The sequence below is a fragment of the Eimeria mitis genome, genomic scaffold (genome assembly GCF_000499745.2).
Source record: "Eimeria mitis Houghton genomic scaffold, Emh_scaff884, whole genome shotgun sequence".
Lineage (NCBI taxonomy): Eukaryota > Apicomplexa > Conoidasida > Eucoccidiorida > Eimeriidae > Eimeria > Eimeria mitis.
In genome coordinates, this window is record NW_013576502.1 from 1 (window position 1) to 12007 (window position 12007).

Genomic DNA, 12007 nt, shown 5'->3' on the forward strand with positions numbered 1-12007 from the left:
ATATATATATATATATATATATATATATATATATATTGTCGACATGCTTTCTCACGACTTTTAGTTTGTGGATGTGCTGCAACTCCCCGGGAGCTTTCATCGCCTCTCCCTTTGCTCTGTGTCCCTAATTGTTTTCCCTTCTGTCGAGTTGCATTATTCTTGTCCTTTTTTTTCTTCCGATTGACTCTTATGTTCCCGTTTGGCTTCACCCTTCAGGGCTTCGGCATAGGGGCGCCCACCTGTGCGATCTACCGGCGCGGTTTGACCTGAAGCACGACGGTCTGTTGAAGGTAGAAGCACATGCGGGGGCCCTCGAAGGATGCTAGCTCTGCTGCCGATCGCGATATCCGTCAAACTCCAGGAAGAACCAAGACCAGCGGACGCCTCTTGCTGTTGCTGCTGTTGCGGCGCCAGCTGTGCACCGCGTTCTTCTACTTCCCCTTCTGCTGCTAGCGGCTTGGTGTAATCGGAGCCCCGAAACAAAACGGAGCCACCCAGCGGCAGTTGCTGTTGCTGCTGCCGCTGCTGCTGCAGATGCGCACCGTGACTTGCACTTTCCCTTGGAGCTAATAATACTACAGAAGCGGTGGAGTCGGAGCCTCCAAACAAACCAACAGTTTCACCTTCTTCGCTGCCCTCGCGTCCATATGGCCCTTGTACGAGCAAACTCGACACATCGGGGCTGCTATCTGGACTCAAAAGAGCATCGACGTACGCAGAGGCTCCAGAAGATTCTAAGAAGGTGGGCAAAGAATCCCCTTCTTCCCCCTCCAGCGCACCCGAAGCTTCCACCTGCAGCTCAAGCTTTTGCTGCGGCAGTGCGGCCCCCCAAGAATCATCATGATCCGGCTGCTGAGGGGGATAGCGCCAAGGGTCGTCGCGCTGCAGAGGATGCGGAGAGGCCCCCCAAGGTCCTACTCGCTCCAGTTGCAGGAGAGAGGGCCCCCAAGCTACCCCACCGTGCAGCTGCTGCTGGGGTAACTGCCCCCAAGGGTCCTGACCTTGCTGCTGTGGCTGAGCAAAGGTGTCCTGAGGCTCCTCTTGCTGCTGCGGCGGAGGAAATGGCCCCCCCGGTTTTTCTTGCTGCTGAAGCTGCTGCGCTACCGGCCCCCGAGGCCCCGCTGGCTGCTGCTGCTGGCCCACCTGAGAAGGATGCCACGGTGGAGACGGAGAGGTTGTTGCTGTGGAGGGCAGCAGCTGAGGAAGAGGCAAGTGAGGCGGAGCGTCACGGGGAAACGGGAAGGTAGGCAAGGGAGGCGCACTGAGGTCAAAACGCAAGGAGTCCTCCATTCCCCCTTCCTCCCCGCCCTCAGGTGCTGCTGCCTCTGGCTCTTCTGTTGCAACCAAATCTTGCCCTTCAGATGCTGCTGAGGCCCATTCTTGTAGGGACTCGGGGGCTGCAGCGACTGGCAGCGAGTAGGCTCCCTCTGCAGGAAAGACTGCAGGAACCGGTTGCTGCAGCAGCAGTTGCTGCTGCCACACCTCCCACACTTGCGGCTGCAATTCACCATGTTGCTGCTGCCAAACCTCCCACTGCTGCAACTGCTGTCCACCTTGTGGGCCCTGGGGACCCGTGCTGGGGAGCCAGCCCTCGGTTCCATCACCAGCAGCAAGCTCTCCTCCGTAAAAGCCTTCCGGATCCCATCCAGCAGCTCCTGTTGCTGCTGTTTCCTGCTGTGCAAGCATCTGCCTCCACTGTGCTGCGGATCTTGCCGCTGCTCTCTCTGCTGCTTGATCAATGAAGTAGATGTCCGGGTGCCCAACAGTTCTTTTATATCTTCTCATAGATTCCGAAATATGGGCTTCGCAGAAGATGGCTCCGGGACAGCACTGGCTCTGCAGTTGTTGCAGCATTTGCACGACACCGTTGTGCCTCAGCACCTGCAGCAACCTCTCATGAATGACGGCACCGATAATAGCGGACTCTCTCGCGTAGAGAGAGGGGGGAACATGAGGGTTGTGGCCACTGAGACTCTGCAGGAGCGTATTTACAGCAGTTGCCATTATCCGCAACGCTGCGCACGCCGGAGGAAGAAATGTCTGAGTTGCATGCCTCCTGGCTTGAATCGTAACAAAAGGGATAGCAATGGAATCTCTTTGCTGCAGCATGCGCAGAGCAAGCGCCATACGGTCCATGTCTGTCTGCGGAGGCCTGTCGAGGCGGCCACCAACACTCAGACTCAGACGGAAAAATGCCCTAATGGCACTAACCCGTTGCCTGTCCTCTTCCCGAGAGCACAGAGGCGTCATTGCAGCAAACTCCGCTATAGCATGGCGCAACAGCTGCTCTGCTATAAGCGAAGCAAAGTTTGGAGAAAGTAAGCTCAAGTATTGCCGACAATAATCCGCAAACTCTCGATAGCGGGTCAAGTAGAAACCCAAGTAAGGGGAAGACCCTATTGCCTTGCCCACCCCCCCTGGCCACAGCGCAGGCGGCGGCAACATCACCTCTCCCGTCGTCCCTTTTGTCTTCCCATGCACTCCTCCTGCCCCTGCAGCTGATGGTGCTTCGTCTGCTGCTGCGGCTCCTTTGGCCGCTGGGGACGCAGTCGCCTCCAAAGAAGAAGCAGCGGACGCTCCACCTGCTGCTCTGTCCCCTTCGTCAGCACCTTCAGCTGCATAACTGACGCCTCTAGGAATGAACGGAGCGGCCATTGGATCCAGAGTAGATTCTGCTGGGGACGTGGGAACCGCCTGGCCTCGTGTGTCATCCTTTGCTGCTACTATTCCACCTTCTCCATCTGCTGCTCCTGCTGCACCTTCTCCGTTTGCTGCTGCTGCTGCACCTTCTCCACCAACAGCTGCTGCTGCACCTTCTCCATCTGCTGCCGCTGCTGCATCTTCTCCATCTGCTGTTGCATCTTCTCCATCTGCTGCTGCTGCTGCACCTTCACCACCTGCTGATGTTTCTGCTCCTCCGGATGCAGTTTGTTCACAAGGTCCTTCAGCCTCTCTGGATGAAAGGCGCCGGCGGCTGCCCCACACTTGGGTGGCCTTGGCGTTGCGCGAGATGGCGACTCCACAGGACAGCAGCAGGAACACAACACCCAACGCAGCAGCAACAGCAACAACAGCAGTCAGTGCAGAAGTGCTGCTTACAGACCACCTGCGTCNTGCGGTAACTGCGAAATGAGATCCCCAGTTCGTTACTGGGACCCCAGCCATCGCCGTTCACCGTCGCGCCTCCGGCAAGGTTCCCAGACACCGCATTGGGCGTCCCCGGATGACTTCCACCAACGGCTACAGAAGTTATAGATGTTCCAACACCCTCAACAAAAACCATTGGCTGTTTCTGTTGCACCAGGAGGAGCAGCAGCAGCCACAAGGCCAGCTTGCCTAACCCAAACCCCCGCAGCCCCACCAACGAGTCGACTGGGGGCCAACGCATTTTACATATGCTGTTTGTGGGGTGAGAAGAGGAAGGCGGAGAAAATAATCAAATAAAAACGGGGGCCAAACACCGAACGACTATGCACAGCAGCTGCTTCAGTGCCGATTGCTGCTGCTGCGATGGTGCGTTCCTGCTGCTGTTGCTGCTGCGGGTTCTTCGGTGCCGATGCGGTCGGCGCTCCTGCTGCTGTTGTGGAGGGAAAGGGAGAGAGTTACGAGGGCGACGGGGCAGGGAGGGGGGGTAGGGCCCCCGAACGTAAGGACAGCATTATTTGCGGACGCCCCGGAAGAGAGGGGAGAAAGAAGCAGTCAGAGACAACGCAAATAGAAAGGCTTCTAGACGTTCGAAGAGACGAAGGAAGGACTCAACAGCGTATTCAGAGACACTACAACACAAGCAGGATTACGAGGGAAAAGGAGGGGAGATTTGCCGCAGGAGGCGTCAGGATTACAGCAGCATACGTAGGAATAAAGAAAGAGAGAAAACGAAAGAAGCAAAGGGACTCGATGGAGAAGGCGGAGCTATACTGCAGGCAGCAGGGGATCGATCTGCTGCTGCTCCTCCCGCAGCAATCAGACAACGGCAGCAACGAACAGACGACTGTGGCAAAACTGCAATAAAACCACAGAATTCAAATCAAATTGAGCAACTAAACTGTTATACAGGCAACAGCATGCACATATTCAGGTTCCCATGCTCAATGGCCCACAAGTTCGGCGGAAGTCTGGAGCCCTTTTCGGTACCAAAAAACCCACCTAAGCGGCTCACATCAAACCAAAACATAAATATAATACAATTTACAATAAATATACAAAGACTGAAATGGAAGAATGTAAAGGAGAGACGAATGCCCCACATGCCGCCTCGGGCAGCCAGAGCAAGAGAGGGACCGAGCCCTAGGGACACAGGCGCAACGAAAGACAAATCTGTACACCTGAAGTCGCCCACGGAAGATCCTATAATTTCTAAAATAAGTCGAACATGTAACGCCACATGGTATTCCGTGATCTATCTTCCCGGACCGGGCTATGCAACAAATCTGTTGTTGGGGACAGCTTCCTACCGTCCATTTTTGGACGTGCAGCCCATGGTGTTCGAACATCAGAAAATGTTATTACTTTAAGTATGCAAAGTGGTTTTTTGGCTGGACTCATGATTAACCATTCAAGTTGATTTCTCTGAGCTTGCTAAAAAGCTGCGAAGTTGTTCCTTCTTGAGCTGTGGATGCAGAGGGAGGAGACTGCAGTGGTCCGCCAGTACAGTGAGATAGTTGTATTAGTTCCGCCGGATGGAAGTTGTCGTTAATGGTTGTAACACATGTATAGTATATTCGTTGCTCGCTAACCAGCATGGCGGCAGCCCGTTGGCTGATTACCGCACAGCACAAATTAGCGGGAACAACCAGCGACGAGGGTGCAGGCTACAACCAGGCTCAGTAGCATGCCGGGTACCGGTGTTGCCGACCAAGCCATCTACAGAAGACAGTTCTGTTTCTAATCGTCTCATACAGATGGATCCGCACGGTTTTGAGGGTTTTGGAGGAGCCGCTTCGTGATGTATATTCCTTCGCGCACGCATTTAGAAATGCGAACGCCGCTGTGGTGTAAAGCAGTACACGGTCGCTAGCTCTTGAACTTTCCATGCACCTTTCCATCTGGAAAACGATGAAGTCCTTCACAGCATTCTCATGCTCTACAAGTATCTCGTCGCTTCCCTTAGTCAGTATCAATGGTCCCTAAAACACAACATCAACCGTTTTTCAGCTCCCCAAATATCGTGTCCTTGTCGATGACGGACATATCTACATTGGGTCGCCTCTATTAATACACTAAAGGAGCCGATGAAGGACTGTTTAGTGCAAAGAATAACACAACTGGGTACTGCAAACAGCAATACAACCGTGTGCTGTAAATAGTGGTGTAATGCATATTGTAAACACCCACACAACTCTATATTGTAGGGAATCGACTGTAAGCTCTAGACAGTAGTGCAGCTGTATATTGTAGTGTATATTGTAGAAAATGATACAAATATGCACTGTGAGCAGCGTAAAATGTTGCGTAATATGAAGAATGATAAAACTGCTTGTTGTGAACACCAACAAAATTGTATATTGTACGCAATAATACAACTGCATACTATAAACAGATGCTATAAACAGGAGTAGAACAGTGTACTGTATACGGCACCACCACGGTATACATAAAAATACAACTGTATACTGTAAGCAATAATACGAATGTAAACTCTATAGAGTTATACCATGTATATTGCAAGCAATGCCTCCCGTTTCCCCGCGGTTTCCCCTACTTGCACCGAGAAGGAATTAGCATTCTCGACGTATCTTAAAGTATCGGAGCTGGTCCGCACGAAACAAGCAAACCCATCAGGGGGCCCCTAAGGGGCAGCTATGGCGTTCACAACTTCTCCAACTCGGCCTCTTCAAAGAAGGGGATGCAGTGGTCGCAGCATATGATGACAGATAGGAAAGAAAGAACTCAGCGGGATATGATGTAGCACTTCTAGAGACTTCTAGCTAGCTGCTGCGAACCGTCTAGCTTAACATAGATAGCAATTGACGCATAAAGGGAGAGCTAGCTAACTACGGATGCTTCAAACAGATATGGCTAGCGCCGGGAGGACGTCACAATAAGAGAAGTGCACCCGAGCCAGGTGAGAAGGCAGCCAAGAAGAGCGAAGTCTACTGCTCCGTTGGTAGCAGTTATGTTGGTTTGGTATGAAGAAGACTGTAAACCTAGGATTGGCTGCAACTCCAACTGGATTCAGAGAACGCCTGATTGAATCGTTCTGTCTTCACTGTAGCTACTTCACTCCAACTACGGAAGGAAGTACGAACAGGACGATCGCAGTTGAGCCATTAGACTAAAATGTTGAACTCATTTGTCGCATTGTTTCTTCTACTACCCGGAAGAATCTGCCTACTCCAGTAAACAGCTATCAACAGTGTCTAACATCCTGTTCAATTCGCTTTTGCTGCCACCTTGCTTCTGCCAACAACAGCTGTAAGTGCACCAAAATGTTGTTCCTGCACCCAGTTCCCGAGCTCTGTAGACACCTCTGGCATGCGGATCTAGTGGGCCATCGACAGGCGACTGATCGAGAGGTCTGCTTCCATGATACCATACAACAATAGAAAGTGTAATCCTGTCAAAGGTAACTGTTGGTGCGGCACGTGGATTTCTTGCCTTCTGTTTTGCTGATGCTGCTGCTGCTGCAGTAACGCTCACGCAGTTAAATTCGCAGGTACTTCAGCAACTGCAGCAGCAGCTGTAGCTGCTCTTAATGAACAGGGAGTAATGTGAGCGAAAATAGAACTTTCGACGTTTGTAGCTGTGTGCCCCTGATGGCACAATACTGGTTGCCCCTTTCTCCGCCTTTGTTGCAGCAGTTTCTGCTTGGCGAAAACCCCACAATGAGAAATAAAAAGGAGAAGACGGCAAAAAGGAATAAAAACAACGGCGCACACAAAAACAGCAAACAAGGAAACACAATACATCTGCTTCCGGCAAATCAAGGCCTGCATTCCCTCCTCTCCAACGCAAATGGAGTATGCCTCTTGACTTCTCCTCTCCATGATATCGTCACGATCTCCATCGTGTGTAGGCCTAGTGTTGGCCTCTGTTCTCGCCAGGCTCTTGCTGCTTTTGGAGTATCGTCCTTTTCATTTGTTGTTGCAACTTGTCCACTCCTATATATATATATATATATATATATATATATATATATATATATATATATATATATATATATATATATTCCACTACACGTCTTGCTACCTAATCGTTTGTGAATTGTTTAATCTCCGCTGAGGCTGCGTCTTCTCTTGTTCCACTTCCGTTTTGCCCGTCCTACTTCTCCTTCTGTGGCCTCCACTTTCACTTGACTCCACTATTCGGGTCTGCGGTAGGGCGGCTGTCAATTGCAGGAGTTTGTGCCGGTGTCTGAGGTGTATCTCCACCTGAAGCATGGTGCTGTGTTGGAGGTGACTGCTCAGCCAATGACCCTCGAAGAATGTCCTGTCGGTTGCTGCTCGCAATGTCGCCCAAACTCCACAGATCAGCAGAAGCATGCTGCAACTGTTGCAGCTGGTGCTGGTGCAGCAGCTGCGCACCTCGGTTTGCTGCTTCTTCTTGTGTTGCTAACGGCACTGTATAATCCGTGCCTCGAAACCAACGAGAAGCAGCCTGTGGCCGTTGCTGTTGCTGCTGTTGCTGCGGTTGATGCGCCTCGGAATATGCTGTTTCTGTCGGTCCAGGTGGTACTACCGGTGTGGCGAAAGTGCGGCCTTGAATCGACCCCATCCTCTCAGCAATACTTTCACTGTAACTGCTCTCGGAAGTCGGAAGAGAGGCAACGTGTGCGATGTCCCCTGACGGTTGTAAGAAAGCGCGTGAAGGACCCTCATCGGCCCTGTCGAACCCCGCAACGTACCACAAATGATTTAGTCCCTGCTGCGGCAGCAAAGGCCCCCACACTTCCCCTGCATGCAGGTGCGGCTGAGGCAAATGACTCCACAGTCCAATGTGCAGCTGTTGCTGTTGCGGTGACGGTCCCAATTGCATCTGCTGTATGCCCATCTGAGGCAAAGACTGGAGGAAGAAGGAACTACTTGCTGGTGTGGCGGGCAGGAGCTGAAGGGGAGGGGGGTGAGGCAAAGGGACATGGGGGAGCATGGGGGGAAGTAACGGGGGAGGAAAGGAAGGCGCAGTCAACGGAGATCGTAAACCTTCCACCCCCATGACTCTCATCGCTTCAGCTGTTGTTGCAGTGAGCCCTCGTGTTGCTGCTGATATCCCTCCTTGTCGGGATAGGGGCTGTGCAGCAGGAGACGGTTGTTGCAGCGGCCGCTGCTCCAGAAAAGCACGTTCTTGTTGCTGCTGCAGCTGCGGAAGTTGCTGCCCGCCTCGTTGCTGCTCGACCCCAGCGATGGCGAGCCAGCCAGGTGCGGTTCGACCCTCTCCCGCAGCAGGGGCAACAGCAGCGCCTGCCGCTGTCATTCTCGGCTGTGCGCGCGTGCCGCCTTGTCCAGTTGCTGCTACAGCAGCAGCCTCTGCTTCCCATGCTGCCGCGTCGACTACGCGTGCCTTCTCCGGCCCATTACCTGGAAAGAACACTTGTTGAGAGCGCAAGACATCATCCTGATTGAATATGGCCAGGGGGCTGCACTTGCTCTGCAGCTGGTGCAGCGCCTGCGCAGCAGCGTCCTCCGATAGCGCCTGCAATAGCCTCGCCTTGGTGACGGCAGTAATAACAGCGACCTGTGCTGCCAATACAGCGGGGGGAACTGCCGGTGGATGCCCTTGGAGGCTCTCCAGCAGGCTATTGACAGCAGTACCCATATGCCGCAGAGCGGCTCCTGCTGGACGAAGGATGTGTTCAGCTGCATGTTCTCTGTTTTGCACCCAAACGACGGGAAGGGGTCCACTCTCTTTCAACAGATTCAGCGCAGTCAGCAGACTATCCAATGTTGTAGCCGCCGCCGGACGTACCTTAGCACGGGCCCCCAAACTCCTAGCAAGGCGGATGAACGCTTTGACTACCTGCCCCCTCTGCCTCTCTTGTTCAAGTGTGCAAAAAGGCCTTAATGCAGCAAGCTCTATGACAGCATACCGCAACAGCTCCTCCCCTACAAGGCGAGCATGATGCGGAGGAAGTTGGTTAAAGTAATCCCTGCAGTGAACTGCAAGCTCGCGAAGGCGAGTCAGAAAAAGACCCAGAAAAGGGGAAAGCGCAATCGCTTTGTGCACTCCTGCTGGCCACAGCAGAGGCACTGCCTTTCGGTGTTCACCTACTGAAACGACTCCTGCTGCTCCGGTTCCGAGAGCTTCTTCCGCTGCTGCACTTCCTGCTGCTGCAGCTTCTTCGCGCCCTGTCTCAGGGTTGTCTGGAGATGCATTCCCCTCCGAACGAGAAACAGAGGACTCATGGTTTCCCCCTGCTGCTGTGTACGCTTCAGTAGCGCCTTCACCTGCATAAATGGGGCCTCTAGGAGAAAAAGTAGGGGCCGCTGGATTACGCGAGGAAGATTCTTCTGTGCCATCTGCTGCTGCCTCTCCTGCTGCTGCTTCTGCTGCTGCTTCTCCTGCACCTTCTCCATCTGTTACTTCTCCCGCTCCTCCACCTGACGCTGCTGCTTCCCGCGCTGCTGTTGCAGTTTTGGTACATAGCACTTCATCCTCGCTGGACGCGAGCTGCCTCCCGCCGCCCCAAGCTTGGGTGGCCTTGGCGGTGTGGGAAATGGAGACTCCGCAAGACAGCAGCAGAAACACAACACTCAGCAAAGCAACAGCAGCAGCAGCAGCAGCCACTCCAGCAATACCACGTAGGGACCGCCTGCGCCCTCCTGGTGGCCTCTCGTAGTCCCAATGAAGTTCACGTTTGCTGTTATAACTGCGAACTGGCATTTCCTGTTCAGTTGTAGGGCCCGAGCTGTAGCCTTTCGCCGTCGCTCCCCCGCTTAAGTGTACATAGAAGGTGTTTGGCGTCCTCTCGGGACTTCTATCAACGGATACAGAAGCTATAGAGGGCTCCATACCCTCAACAAAACTACTGGTTACGCTTGCAGTCCTAGCAGCGCCAGCACCAGCAGCAACAGAAAGACCCGTGTGCTTAGCCAGATACCCGTAGGCCTCCCGAGCAGCCGGAAAAGAGCAAACACATTATTCATCGGATGCCTGTGTGGCGTAAGAAATAACTGGGGAAAAGCAATGACTCACAAAGAACCGACGGCAGGCAAACACATGCCTACGCGTACACCCGCTTCAAGAACTGTTGCTCCAGCTGCAGGCTTTGCTGCTGCTGCTGCGGGGGCGACGGTGGCTTTTCCGGTGCTCCTGCAGCTGCTAATGCGGCCTTTTCTGCCGCTACTGCTGGAAAGGGAGGAGTGGGGGGCTCGGGAAGATGGGGGACGGGAAGGCAGGAAGAGGTTCCTCAGCAAAGGGGCACCATTGTTTCATGGCACAACGGGATACGGTGAAGAGCAAGGAAGATGCAGAATATGCAAAAGAAATGAATTAAAATATGGGCTGCTAGGGGGTCAAACTCGTAATCAAACAATCTCGGACTTGAAGGAAGCAGCCACTAGTGAGCGGATGAAACAGCGGCGCGGTAAGAGAGAAAGAGAAGAGATAGACCAACAGAGGCACTATAGTGAATGCAACATACTCGTCTGTTCTTTTCATTCCCTTTCGTTGTTTAACAGAAGAGTGTGCGCCACAGAACCTGCAAGAGGAGACAGATTTGCTATTGCTTGCAGCAGCAACTCCCGCAACAAACAAGCGAGGGTGACAACCCCTGCACCAGGATTTGCAGCAGCAGTAAAGCCACAGCTGTCAATTCAAACTAAACATGTATATTTCTATAAGCAGTGGCATGGACCTTTAGTCTGTACAGAGGCTCCAGCAACTGCAATGAGGCTTGAAGCCGTTCTCGGGGGCGAAAAAAATCAGCTGCATAGAAGCTTAATGTTAAACCAGAATCAATGTATGTAATTTAAGTCATTACAAAGGAGGAAGGGAAGAAGGTGAAGGAGAGCCGAAGGCCCCCCAGAGCCTCAATTGACCAGCCCGGCGAGAGAGCGCAAGGGACACCAACAACACCAGGGAACACAAACTTGCAGACCTCGAAAAAGCCGTCTCCTTCAAATTGTTTCGTTTGAATTTGCTATGAAACAGTGAAATTAGTTCCTTGTTGAGCAGTGGAGGCAAATAGCGGAGGACGGTGCAGCAACCGGTTCTACGGACGGTGTAGGACAGACGGGACCGCACCTTGAGTACAGACGCGACCGCAACTCCGCCCCTCGGCCCAAAACCTTCTTGAAGTTGGTACTGTAGTTATTTGACATGCGTACAGTTTGCTGAGGACGAATGCAGCTATAATAGTTACCAGCAGTGTTGATGCATGAATTGAAAGAGGACTTAAGTATTCTTTCATGTGGGGTTGCTGTAAAATTGCCTGGAGTTCTGCAGGGTGCCTCGACGTTTCTGGAAGAAAGCACTATAGGCTTATATAAATAAAATCCAACTGAAGTAAATATCACAATAAGTATTCTCAAATTCCTCGTAAGAAGAACAAATTAAGAGGGAATTATCCTGTTGACTAAACGTATCGCTAGTACTGGCTGTAAGCTGCTCGCTACGAAGTCAGACAAATGAACCGAAGCAACTGCATAGACAAAGAGTATAATCAATAAGGAATAGACGAAACAAACGTTGAAAAATATGAGAAGGTAAGCTCGTGCTTTTTGCTGGAGGCAAGACCTGTGGGAAGGGTGAGGGGACACCGGGGTCGGTCTGGCCGGTGTCGGTCTCCTGTCCCCTAGGTGTCGGTGTTTCTGGTTGTGGTATGCATTCACTATGCTAGTGGTTGCCGCTGAAAGTGCTGTGTGTTGACATGTTATAAGCGCTATTCTGTTACACTTCTGTCGGATAATCTCAGGGCGTGGATTGTGAATAAAGCATTCGATTTTTACTGTAGCATGGTCTGCCTGCAGTTAGCACAGGAGCCTTCACTTGGCCTTGGTAGGTTGCGTGTAAGCAGACACAACCGTTATATAAGGTATTCAGACTTAAATCATACAGCAAAGGAAGCTCCGCT

General features: G+C 52.3%; 2 protein-coding genes across 2 annotated transcripts; both read right to left on the minus strand.

Annotated features, from left to right (window-relative positions):
* Positions 1-153: 153 nt before the first annotated feature.
* EMH_0024520 (uncharacterized protein) lies at positions 154-3165 on the minus strand (the record flags this gene model as incomplete). Its single annotated transcript, XM_013502313.1, is given in 2 exon segments — positions 154-3111; positions 3115-3165. Coding segments are annotated over 2 exon segments (3009 nt in total).
* A 4122-nt stretch (positions 3166-7287) lies between these two features.
* Positions 7288-9945, minus strand: EMH_0024530 (uncharacterized protein; the record flags this gene model as incomplete). The annotated part of the gene is made up of 1 exon (XM_013502314.1): positions 7288-9945. The coding sequence occupies one exon, from the start codon at positions 9943-9945 to the stop codon at positions 7288-7290; it is 2658 nt and encodes an 885-aa protein (XP_013357768.1).
* Between the last annotated feature and the right edge of the window lie 2062 nt (positions 9946-12007).